This window comes from Scyliorhinus canicula, chromosome 2 (genome assembly GCF_902713615.1).
Source record: "Scyliorhinus canicula chromosome 2, sScyCan1.1, whole genome shotgun sequence".
Lineage (NCBI taxonomy): Eukaryota > Metazoa > Chordata > Chondrichthyes > Carcharhiniformes > Scyliorhinidae > Scyliorhinus > Scyliorhinus canicula.
Window position 1 is genome coordinate 54,466,030 of NC_052147.1, and position 12,794 is coordinate 54,478,823.

The window sequence follows — 12,794 nt, forward strand, 5'->3', positions numbered from 1 at the left end:
CAGAATGATTCTACCATAAAACAGAATAGATTGTCCATTCACCAAAATAAAAGCTTTGGAAGTGTGAATTTAATTCACAATGTTTTTACAAATTGCAACCTATTACATTTTATTTACCTTGCCCTGCTCTCCTGGAGTTAGACCTGAAATAGTTGCTCTCCACCACCTCAATAAAGCCACCATTATCCACATCTAGTCTAATAGGGCTGCCGAAGAAATTCTAAATGGTCTTTACTTCAAAATGAAGAGTCCCAAAAATATCCTGTTGCTTCATTCTAGCGACAATTTTCTATAAGTTAATGAAACCAGTGGCAATTCAGATATTAAAAAATTGATAATGAATTTGCACTCTTGAGAAATTCAGGTTTATTTGCAAATGTATTACCTCCAAAACGAATTAGAATTTTTCTTTACCTTGAGCATTATTTTCTAGATTCAAAATTTTTAATATAGTAATGGATTACAAGAGCACATGTGGTGCATCGTCTAAACCTGGAAGCATTTCATTCCCCCCCCCCCCTAATTAAGGGGCAATTTATATGGCCGATCCACCTCCCCTGCATCTTTGGGTTGTGGGGGTGAGACGCACGCAGACACTGGGAAAATGAGAAACTCCACACGACAGTGACCAGGATTAAACCTGGGTCCTTGGCGCCGTGAAGCAGTAATGCTAACCACTGCGCCACCTGAAGCAGCATGTATTTGCTTTGTTTGGCCCCTTGTTCCGCACTGTAACCAATTACTGTTTGTCGATGTAACATTTGTCAATGTTCTCTTTGATTGTCTACTATGCATGTACTCTGTACGTTCCCTCGGCCGCAGAAAAATACTTTCCACTGTACTTCAGTACATTGACAATCAATCAAATCAATCAATCCAGCATTTAATTTTTTATTCTTTCACAGGATCTGTACGTCAATGATCACACCAGCATACCTTGCCCATTACAAAATGCCCTGAAGGTGGTGGTAAGCCACGTTCTTGAACCATTGCAGTCCATGTGATGTGAAAACACCCACAGTGCTGTTATGAAGGGAGCTCCAGGATTTTGACCCAGTGACAGTGAAGGAACGGTACGTTAGCACAGTGGTTAGCACTGCTGCTTCACAGTGCCAGGGACTCGGGTTCAATTCCAGCCTTGGATGACTGTGTGGAATTTGCATGCTCTCTCAGTGTCTGTGTGCGTTTCCTCCGGGTGCTCCAATTCACTCCTACAGTCGAAAGATGTGCAGGTTAGGTGGATTGGCCATGCTAAATTACCTCATAAGTGTCCAGTGAGGTTAAGGGGGCCTGGGTAGGATGCTCTTTCAGAGGATCGGTGCAGACTTGATGGGCCACATTATTTTACGATTCTCTACATTTTCAAGTCAGGATGGTGAGTGGCTTGGAGGGAAACCTGCAGGTGGTGTTCCCATGCATCTGTTGCCTTGGTCCTTCTGGTTGGTAGACAACATTGATTTTGAAGATGTTGTCAAAGAGGCCTTGGTGAGTTGCTTCAGTACATCTTGTATATGGCACACACTGCTGCCACTTTGCACTGATGGTGAAGGCTGCAAATGTTCATCGAGACAGATGGGGTGCTGATCAAGTGAGCTACTTTGTCCTGGATGGCATCAAACTTCTGTAGTGTTGTTAGAGCTGCACTCATCCAGGCAAGTGAAGAGTATTTCAACGCACTCCTGACTTGTGCCTTGTATATGGTGGCAGGTATTGGGGAGTTGGGACACGGGTTACTCACCACAGAATTCCTTTTTTTTTTCTTTTTAAAAATTTAGAGTACCCAATTCTTTTTTTTTTCCAATTAAGGGGCAATTTAGTGTGGCCAATTCACCTACCCTACACATTTTTAGGTTGTGGGGGCAAAACCCATCCAAACACGGGGAGAATGTGCAAACTCCACATAGACAGTGACCCAGGGCCGGGTTCAAACCTGGGACCTCAGCGCCGTGAAGCGGCAGGGCTAACCCACTATGCCACCGTGCTGCCCCCTCACCACAGAATTCCTAATGACCTGCTCTAGTAGCCACAGTATTTATATAGCTGGTCCAGATGAGTTGCTGGTCAATGGTAACCCCCAGCAAGTTGAAAGTGGGAGATTCAGTGATGGTAATGCCATTGAATGTCATGGGGAGATGGTTAGATTCTCTCTAGTTGGGAGATGGTCATTCAATTGCACAAGTAATTATTATTTATCTTTAAATCTTAAAGCAAAATAAATAACAGAGCAAACTTTGCAATTTCCTCCAAATTTTGTAAGAATGACGATTCGTAACCAATTCCCATTTGCCACAAACTATGTCAGGTTCTGTCAAGCACAGCCAATGTGTGACAGGTCTGCAGATTTCTCTTTATATGTGGCTCTCTACCACTTCTAGGAAAAATAGCACAAACATGATCACCCTGTGGGGGAAAAAAACGGCATCAATCTGTGGAAATAAAGGTATAAAAAAAATCAATTACCTGTGACTTTTGAAATAAATCATTTGGAAACCTTGTTTAAAGATGGATAGCATTTCACCGTGTGGAATATACGATGGTAGGAACTATCACACATCAGTGGTGTTTAATTGAATTGCATTACAAACCGAATGGCCACATTTTACAAACAAAACATCTCCATTTATTGTATTACTGGCTCAGCTACTTCTTGCATAATTTTATACAATCCAATATGAAGTACTTTGTTCAATTTGCTTCTCGATTGCAAACTGTATTTGTGTGTTCCGTGATTTGAATATTAAAGATAGTTGCCTTTCTCCTAATGTGACCTCTGATGCCAGGAAGATCACAAGGCTGTGCCAAAAAACAAACTTGGGGAGAGACTGGTTGCTGATCAAATACAACATGACACTTTTGTTTTAACTTTTGAGTTGGCAGATGAAAACAGCAGCAGCACATAATGTACTTTCTAAATGTCTACAGACTACATTAAAAATTGTGGTGACTGTATTAACTGGAATTGAGATTTGAACAAATGTTAGACCAGAAGTCTAACTCGCCAATCTTGTGGGGTTTTATAAATCGCTACACATCTGCTGTCAGGGGAAAAAGGTTGTAGATGTTTAATTTCTCTACATGTTCTTCCCAGTCCTCAGCAGCTACTCTATGCCTCAAAGTCTTTGCATTCTCAACTTCTGTTCATTTCCTCCAATGGCTAGTTCTTCGCCCCCGAATTATAAAACTTTCCCTCATGTGAGGCCAAGTTTAATTAGTGGTCAGGAGAGATTATCTGGATGTATTTTTTTTAAATGAGGTGTGGGCATCACTGGCATGGCCAGCATTTGTTGCCCAGCCCTTGAACATTTCAGAAAGCATTTAAGAGTCAGTCACATGTACCCATATTAAGTAAGGATGGCATATTTCCCTCCCAAAGGACATTAGTGAACCAGATGGATTTTTACAACAATTGATAGTTGTCATGATTATTACTGAGACTAGCTTTAAATTCCATATTTATTAATTGAATTTAAATTCCACCAGTTGAACCCATATCCCCAGAGGATTAGGCTGGGCCTCTGAATTATTAGTCCAGTGACATTCCCACCACCTCTCCATTTCTAGCACCATCGACTGCCATGCCCATTTAATAAACCTCTGTCCTAGTTTTGGATTAGCTTCTGAGTGAGTGATGCGGACAGGCGACTGTAATGTATCCACACCAATAAAGCTGAGACCAGCTGCGAACCAAATGGCATATAGGCATGTCTTAAACCATCAGCCCAATTCTTTTTTTTAATCTCCACTATGAAAACAGTAAAACATGGTTAAGCGGAAAGATCACAGTAAATGAGCAAGAAGTGTCTTTATGTTGATGGCTCATATAGTCATAAAAAATATCAACATCGTAACCATGTACCTAATAAATTAGAAGCTGCTGTTTTTAAAGAGAGTAATCGGTGAACAAGATTTAAAAATAAAAATCAAGGCACGCAATTAAAAGAGTGGAAAAATGAAAAATCTCCCTGTGCGTTTCTTTTTACATGTAATTGTACCATAAAAACATCAGCTACTGTTAAGTCAGAACATTAGAGATAAAAATTCTACTCAGGTTAACAAAAAAAAGAAAAATGCATTATGCAGAGAATAGGCACTTTAATGAAAGAAATTCATTGTTTGAGAATTTATCCGTCATGACAAGTGGTAAATACTGCTCAATAGTTACAGCTTCCAGGCTGAAATTAACTATAGCCATGGTGAAATCAGAAGTAAATTCAGATATTAATCACTATTTCAACAATACAAACATGACAAAGTGAAGCAAGGGTTCCAATACATCAATGCATGTCGTAATTTCAGTCACTTATAGCATGGGCATGTGAAATTTGAAAATTACATCCACTTGAACAGAAAATCCCTGCTCCTCCAAACCTTTCGCTCTAACAGCTGAAAGACATGGCACTGAAAGAGATGGAAGGGTGTAAAGTTGCAACACTTGCCTACTAAAGAGGGTGGGAAAAGTTAAGGCTTAAGTCACTCCATTGCAAGATGGATTTTTTTTTTTTAAATAGTGGGAGATGTCTTGATTACTGCCAGATAACCTCACTGCTGAAAATTAACTTTTAAAAAAAAATTCAGAATATAATATTCCTTCAGATTTTAATTATTGTTGGAGATTGCAAAGATCACTTAAAAACTTTTCTCTTCTCCGTCTCTTAATCTCATCTTTCTTCTAATTTCTGAGAGACTTGGAATTAAATTAAATATTAGAATTTGCACTTCCTGGTTTAGACACGGTAGGGTAGAAACTCATTTTGGGCAGTGGTGCAACAGGCAATATTGAATTGGCAGCTTATGTGCAGATAATGCAATTAAATTTCAGACACTGCAAACAACAGGCAATTTTGCACAACCGTCCAAAACAAATTTCTATCCCTGCATGTCTCAGTAAGGATTCATCAATGTGATTGCTTGAGGAGAGACACTGCTGGCCTTGTTTACGGTTTCCAGTATCCCTGTAGAGGTGGCCCACTATTTTGGCTCTCTCGTTACCACAAGTTGCAGAGTAAAAGCCCACAGAAAGCATTTGAACTACCCAAATATTGCATCTGTATGTTGTATGTTTCACTGTATAGAACCTTAGTTGGGCCACACTTGGGAGTATAGTGTTCAATTCTGGTCACCACACTACCAGAAGGATGTGGAGGCTTTGGAGAGGGTGCAGAAGAGATTTACCAGGACGTTGCCTGATATGGAGGGCATTAGCTATGAGGAGAGGTTGAATAAACTCGGTTTGTTCTAACAGGAGGTTGAGGGGCGACCCGATAGAGGTCTACAAAATTATGAGGGGCACAGACAGAGTGGATAGTCAGAGACTTTTTCCCAGGATAGAGGGGTCAATTATTAGGGGGCATAGGTTTATGGTGCGTGGGGCAAGGTTTAGAGGAGAGGTACGAGGCAAGTTTTTTTTTTTTACAGAGGGTAGTGGGTGCCTGGAACTCGTTGCCAGAGGAGGTGGTGGAAGCAGGGACGAGACGTTTAAGGGGCATCTTGACAAATACATGAATAGGATGGGAATAGAGGGATACGGATCCCCGAAGTGTAGAAGATTTTAGTTTAGACGGGCAGCATGGTCGGCGCAGGCTTGGAGAGCCGAAGGGCCTGTTCCCGTGATGTACTTTTCTTTGTTCAAATGCAACAAGACGTTACAAGTCTGTCAATTCTGTTGGCAGCACGAAGTGGAGATCAGAAAGTAAATGGGTCACAAAGTGCAATGATGCAACATGATATCACACTATTTGTTTTGCTATATTGCACTTGGTTGGGAACAATGCAGAAAAACAATGGAGAACCAACCTTAAGTTTGTGTTCATGTTCTTTGGTCACCCGGGAAAGCAACTGTCCCTTCCTTCTGTTCAAAGCTTCAATGAGGGCATCACATTGGGCAACAAGACAAGCTTCAAACTCAACACTGTTTTCCTGCATACAAGAGAAATAGCATAACTGACAGAGCCAGGCAAATGTAGACACAAAACGTGTAACAGAGGTTTACCGGTGTGCGAATTCATAACAGAATCAGGACAAGCAGACACCCTTCACTAGTCCACAAACGAACATACCCCCATCCACCCCAAATCATATTCTCAGATTTTACAGAAGTAATGAAAGCGAGATTGTCAGCATTTGCCATCATTACTCTTCTGAAACAGACAGCAATTTCTGGAGTCTGCTTATGCAGTTAAAATTGAAATCCAGATGCTGCCAGCAGTGATTCTACACTTCTCCATGGGGCGTGGTGTTGAAGTCCTTGCAAACAGCAATCAAATAGAAATAAAAATTTTATCCGATCCACTCTATCTCTTCCCCTCATAATTTTGTAAACCTCAATTAAGTCACCCCTCAGCCTTCTTTGTTCCAAGGAAAATAACCCCAACCTATCCAATCTCTCCTCGTAGCTACACTTTTCTAGCCCTGGCAACATTTGTATATCTTGTCTGCATTCTCTCCAGAGCAATAACGTCCTTCCTGTAATGTGACCAGAACTGCACACAATACTTTAGTGGTGGCCTCACGATTTGTTTTATACAATTCAACATTATATCCTTACTTTTATATTCTATACCTTTGCCAATGACGGAGAGCATACCATATGCTTTCTTTACAACGTTGTCTACTTGAACTGCTGCCTTTAGGGACCTGTGTACTTATACGCCAAGATTTCTCACTTCATGCCTGATCTCCTTAAATGCATGAACTCACACTTCTCGGTGTTAAATTCCACCTGCCATTTAATCACCCACTCCACCAACCCATCTATATCATTTTGGAGATTATAGCTATCCTCTACACTGTCCACCACTCGGCAAATCTTTGTGTCGTCTGCAAATTTCCCAATCGTACCACACATGTTCACTTCCAAATTGTTATATATAACACAAACAGTAAGGGTCCCAGCACCGAACTTTGTGAAATGAAAAAAATGAAAATCGCTTATTGTCACAAGTAGGCTTCAATTAAGTTACTGTGAAAAGCCCCTAGTCGCCACATTCCGGCGCCTATCCGGGGAGGCTGGTACGGGAACACCATTGAAACAACTTTCCAATTGCAAGGGCAGCCATCGACCATTACCCTTTGTTTCTTGTTACTAAGCCAACTTTTTATCCATTTTGCCACATTGCCCTGTATCCCACGGGCTTTCGCTTTCTTGACTAATCTGCCATGTGGGACTTTGCCAAATGCCTTGTTAAAATCCATGTATACCACATCCACTACACTACCTTCATCAACCCTTCTTGTCACTTTCACAAAGAATTCAATCAAATTTGTGAGGTAAGATCTTCCTTTAACAAATCCATTCTGACTATCCCAGACTAGTCCATGCCTTTCTATGTGGCAGTTAATCCCATCTCTCATGATTGATTCTTAAACTTATTTTGAAGCGTGTGAAATTTTTGTTTCCCCACATGGGCCCAAACCTTTGCTCTCTGGTCTGGAGTTTGGTGTAATTACTGGCTCCTCAAACCTGACACAAGAGTTCCCCAGAGGTTGAGATATTTGATCTAAGAAAGTTGGTTTCTCTAGGCTTCGTGCCAGGCAACAAGTGCCAGATTTGGAGACGGGCTGGGCGAAAGGTCTGTCTCAGTGCACTGGCACTTAGTCGAAGATTTCTTTTTAAAAAGCATTCCAGCCCCGACTCTTCTGACCTCCTCACCCTGTACAGAGAGAGCCGTATTGCAGATTCCCCTCAGGCAGTCTGGGAATGGCAGGGAGGTCCCATTCCTAAGGATGGCAGCAAGAGATCCTCTTGTCTGACTACTGTTGCTTGGACTAAGGTGACAGCCTTATAGAACAGCCATGAGCACAGGTAGAAACTAGATCCAGTGCAGGAAAAGGATGAATGATCTGCTTCTCTCTGCATGGACAAGTGGCACGGCACAGTCATGCAAAGTGGCACTCAAAGGGAAACGAGCTGTTTAAATGCACGAGTGCACATTGCCAAGCAGGAGTTTGGTTTGCAGGCCTCAGCAGTAGACGGAACAGGTTGCATGGGAACCATTTCCTGTTGTGAATCTTGTACCAGTTGCAGGACAGTGTCAAACACTGACTGGGGAGGGCTCAGGAGCTATCAAAGTCATGCTTCACAAAGTGGTTCTGCACCCATTGGAATAACACTCATTATTTTGTCAATAGGAGAAAACAAGCAGGAGTGCAAAAACTGATGGAGTTTACCCTGGACATACGAATCCCGACCTCCTTCTGAGGAGACTACGTAGCTTTCTGGGGAGGAACGGAAAGGAGCCTGCACAGATGGAGAGACCAGAATTTCTCAGCAATCCAGTGAGGATGACTCCAGTCTTGCGTTGACAAATGGGATTAATGCTCAAAATATTTATCATAAGGGGTTGTGCTTAACCATTAGCTAATTCTCTCTTTTCCCTGCTGCAGGTCCTTATAGGAAGTCAAAAAGTAAGAGGAGACAACCTTGCCCCCACCCCAGCTCCACCCACCTGGAGCACCACCTCAGAGGATGATAACTCAGTGCCCTCAGAGGAAGCACTGACACGGTATTCCCTTGCACCCTCGCCCAGCACAGAAACATTCATCATGGTGGGTGCACATTCTAGATTAGGTTTGGGGGTCACAATTTGGTGAGCGCATCATTGACATGTGTCCACAGCTGACAAGAGGGCATGACAGACGACATCTCTGACACTTGGGGGTATGACTGAAGATCAGGCCCATGCTTGTCCCATGCAGACGACAAGGTTCTGGATTTAATGATAAAGAGACCGGCTGAAAATGCAGAGACAGGCAGGGGAGCATCTGGCAGAGGTGACCGAGGAGATGTGTAGACTTGAGCGAAAGGTGGAGGAGCCCATCCACATTCTAACTGCTGGTGTGGCTCCAGCATATGAGTGCTTGGTTTTTGGGGGGGGGGGGGGGGGGGGGGGGGGGGGCGCGCGCACATGGGTTGGGGAAGGGCCGCCCAGCAGGGTGCCGTGGAGTGTGATTTTGGGGTGGGGTGGGGCGTCTGGTGGTGAGGCCATCTGACAGGGGCCATGCCATCCAGCGAGGGCTGCGGGGTGATGCATGTCAGGGGGTATCTGACAGGGGCCACGGGGCCTCCGGCATTTGGGAGGAGGGCGCACAGCGTGGGAAGACTCTGCTATTACATCCTTTATAATGGACTCTAATATTTCCCCAATGACAGATGTTGCCAATGTTCCATCATACCCAGCCATGTAAATGTCTGCTTCTTTGCAGCGGCAGCAGATCACAACACTGTCTGGCAAGTGAAATGAGCATGGAAACTGAGGGGTTGGTCACAGCACTCCGCATGCAGGTCCTTCATGTTCTGTCAAATGCTGGTTTACATGTTATGCTCACACACAAGCATAGTACACCCAAAGAGGGTCACCAACAGTTCAAGATTACCCTGGACTTTCCAGCATTGGATGGAAAGGCTGTGTTGGACACAGGCGTTCGTACGATAGAACCTCCAGGAACATATAGCAGACAGCCACGATGGCAGAATGTCGTAGAGGAGCGTCATGTGTTTGCCTCATAGGTTAAATGTACCCAGGTTCCGGGGCCAGGACATCCTGGTGCAAGAGGTTGAAAGCTGGAGAGGAGCACTATTCAGTGGGTAAAAGGAACTCTCCTGCCATTACCGAGAGAACCTGGCAGGCAAAACAGCAGTGGTGAGCACTTCTGGTGAATGAGACATCAGATGGGAGAGAATTGGCACTTATTTTCCCATCGTAAAGGATGACCAAATGGACATGACACGCTTGTATATCCAAGGATTCATGAAGCACATTCCTAAATAGGCATGGCTCATACCTGGATGCAGGGGTCAATGTAATTAAACTTGTCTTTATTGAGTGTGCGCAGAAAAGAACAAAGTACAAAGGAGATGGTCCAAAAAGGGGGTGGGAGAATGATTCATGGAGTGGGGGAGAGGGCCATACAAATTGCATATGTGCCCTCCTAGGCCAGTGTTGGAGACAGTACAGCAATTAGGAAGTGAATTGCATTACCCTGAATGTAGGGTCTACAGGAACAAGTTCAGCTTTCTGGATATGAACGAGAAGCAGTGTATGCGAAGGCTTAGGATGTCTTGGAACATTGTAAGAGGAATCTGTGCCATGTTGGAGGTAGACCTTGTGCCTTGAACAACTGGCGCATGTGCCCTACCAATAGCAAAGTCACCGTGGTCGTCAACCTTTCTGTAACTGGATCCTTCCAGGGTTCTACCGCACGCCCCTGCAGCATCTCAGTCAGTTGTCTACAGGTGCATAGTAACAGTCACCAATGTCCTCTTTTCCTGGGTAAGGGAGTACATTAAGTCTATAGATGTGAAGTCTTGGAGCCAAAAGAGTAACAGGATCCACGTCAATGGCAAATTTTGCCCGAGAGCAAACATCAGTCTCTATCTCCAAGGGAAGTTCAGCTTTGCATCTGTTATTTCACACAGCTCTATATAAAGCTTTGAATCCTTTACCCCTGTCCTTCAGATCTGTTCCCATCTCCAATACCAAATTGTGCAACTATTCTGGAGGTTTTGAGGGTTAAAAATATCACAACTTTTGTTTTGCCCCTCTTTAAATAGCCAGGCTGATTCATAACTGCCATGTATGCAATTTACATCCCGCTCCCTTTCACAGAGCTGTCGATTTTGGAAAGACTGAGAATGGGGGTGGGACTTGCTGATCTGGGTCCCGGCAGCCATTTTAAACCCTTTATGGAGTCTCCACAACTCCATGAAAATCCAGACCCACCATACGAAAACAGTCTGGTTTTGGGCATCTTTAATAGGGTTTTTCGCATCATTGGATATGATTTTCAGAAGTATGGTAAACGCTATAAATCATGGTTCAACAGCCAAGGCAGAAGGGTTTCTTCAGGAGAAAAGATCTCTGCCCAACCGGTTTCAAACAAGGGAACAGGAAGTCAGTGAGTGCACCAAGAAAGCATTTTATTCTTGGGGTTCATCAAAATTTTGATCTTCTTCTGTCCATTACCATCTAACCAGGAATAGGGTAGTTTTTACAGATTACAATTCACACTATACTGAAACAAATGCAAATGTCCTGTATTTATATCTCACAGCACATTAGTAACAGTCAGTCAATTTTGATTAAAATATAATAATTCAAGTAGGCATGAAATGAATTAATAAAAATGTAATCCACGCTGAAGGGCATTTAACCACACGAAAAAGGTGCATTTAATTGCTATCAAATCAAATATTAATTCAAAGCATAAAGTGCATACCTGGACTTGCTGCACCATATTCCTCAGCAGTGCCAAGAACTCTTTGGCGTCGTTTGCCTTCTCTGACAACCCATTCAAAGCTTGAGAGAGCTGATTCTAAAAAACAAACACCAGCGTTAGTAAATGTTTTTTTTAAAAGTTCCATTCCATAAGGTAGCCATATTAGAGACGACAGCTGACAATTTTTCTTGATCAGAACGGTAGGTGAATCAGAATCATGATGCTGCAATCCACTCTCTTTGCTGACATTTTATGTATAGTGCAAAGCAGCAATGACCTAATGCTTCCAATATATAAACATCAGCAGTCCCTTTTTAAGTATTTTAGCTCAGTGTTTTATACTATGAAAGCCATAATAATAAGATATGTGGCGGAATTCTCCGTTGGCTGATGCCAAAAATCGGGAAACGCGATTGGACAGAGAATAGGTTCTGAATCCGAAACCGCGGCGGGCGGCGATTTGATGGCAAATCGCAATTCTCCGTCATCTCAACAGCAGCGTCAGAGTGGTCCGGAATACATGTACAGTTAACACTGTCTGCATATTAGCTGGCCTGACCCAATATTCTCTGGGGCCTCTGCGATTCTCCGCATCCGATGGGCCGAGTCCCCGACAGCGCAGTTTACTTGCGCGTTTAAAAATCATGAAACCGGCGCTGCTGAGGGAGAGAGGGGTACGAAAAATGACCAACGTTGGCATAGTTTGCTGACAGTTGTGCCGCTGACCGGGGGGGGATTCTGCCAGGACCCGGGGGAGTAGCGGGGAGTGACCAGGAGATGGGCTGTGGGGGGTCAGGATGGGTGGGCAGTGAACACCATTGCCGCAGCCAGAGAGGCAACCATGCAGCTGTGTATTCTGCTGACAGCCCACTATGAACTTCGAACAAAGGGTCGTCTAGGTGCCCCCCCCCCCCCCTCCCAAGGACACCCCCCTAGGTGCCCTCTGACCCCAATCGACCCATCAGTTGGTTGGCTGGGATGAGTGTGTGTGGGGATTGTAATGTGTATATGCGACTGCAGCCTGTCAGCCTCTCGAGAGTCAATCACGGACCCGGTGAATCCCGCACCGTTTTTCATTGGAATCGATTGTGTTCCATGTGGCGCTGGTGCTTGCCCCATCAATAGTAGCTGAATCGGTCCAGGTTTGGTGGCAGCTTTGCTGTCGTGGAACTCCACGAATCCTGCCCCGGCGTCAACACTTAATCTCAGGAACGGAGAACCCAGCCCATGTTGTTTTTTATTCTTTAGTCTTCATAAAATGTATTCGGTGCGTGAAGGTACAAGCTCAGTCTATTTCAAGTCTGCAACAAGACTTAAGTGACCTATGAGGCTCTTGTAATCATTTAATTATATATTAACAATTATAGATTAACAATATGTGAGGACAAACACAAAACATGTGAGGGGAAGCAGGAGGAATTCTGCCAGAGATGGGCCTACTCCTGGATAACGGGATGAGTCAGAAGAGCCGTTGTAATTTTGTTCCAACTTTCAGACTCCGTCAGTGACACAAGTCGAAATAGATTTTATCTGATAAATCCAAAGTCTAATAACATTGGAATAGGTAACAAATTGTCTGG

General features: G+C 43.7%; 1 protein-coding gene across 7 annotated transcripts in view; it reads right to left on the reverse strand.

Annotated features, from left to right (window-relative positions):
* trim9 (tripartite motif containing 9) overlaps positions 1-12,794 on the reverse strand; it is a 137,294-nt gene that overhangs the window by 51,227 nt on the left and 73,273 nt on the right. For all 7 annotated transcript variants that reach the window (XM_038778557.1, XM_038778521.1, XM_038778537.1 and 4 more), the window contains exons 2-3: positions 11,215-11,310; positions 5,794-5,916 (exon numbers count right to left, since the gene is read on the reverse strand). In XM_038778557.1, the coding sequence (XP_038634485.1) occupies positions 5,794-5,916; positions 11,215-11,310 (219 nt within the window). The remainder of the gene's footprint in view (positions 1-5,793; positions 5,917-11,214; positions 11,311-12,794) is intronic.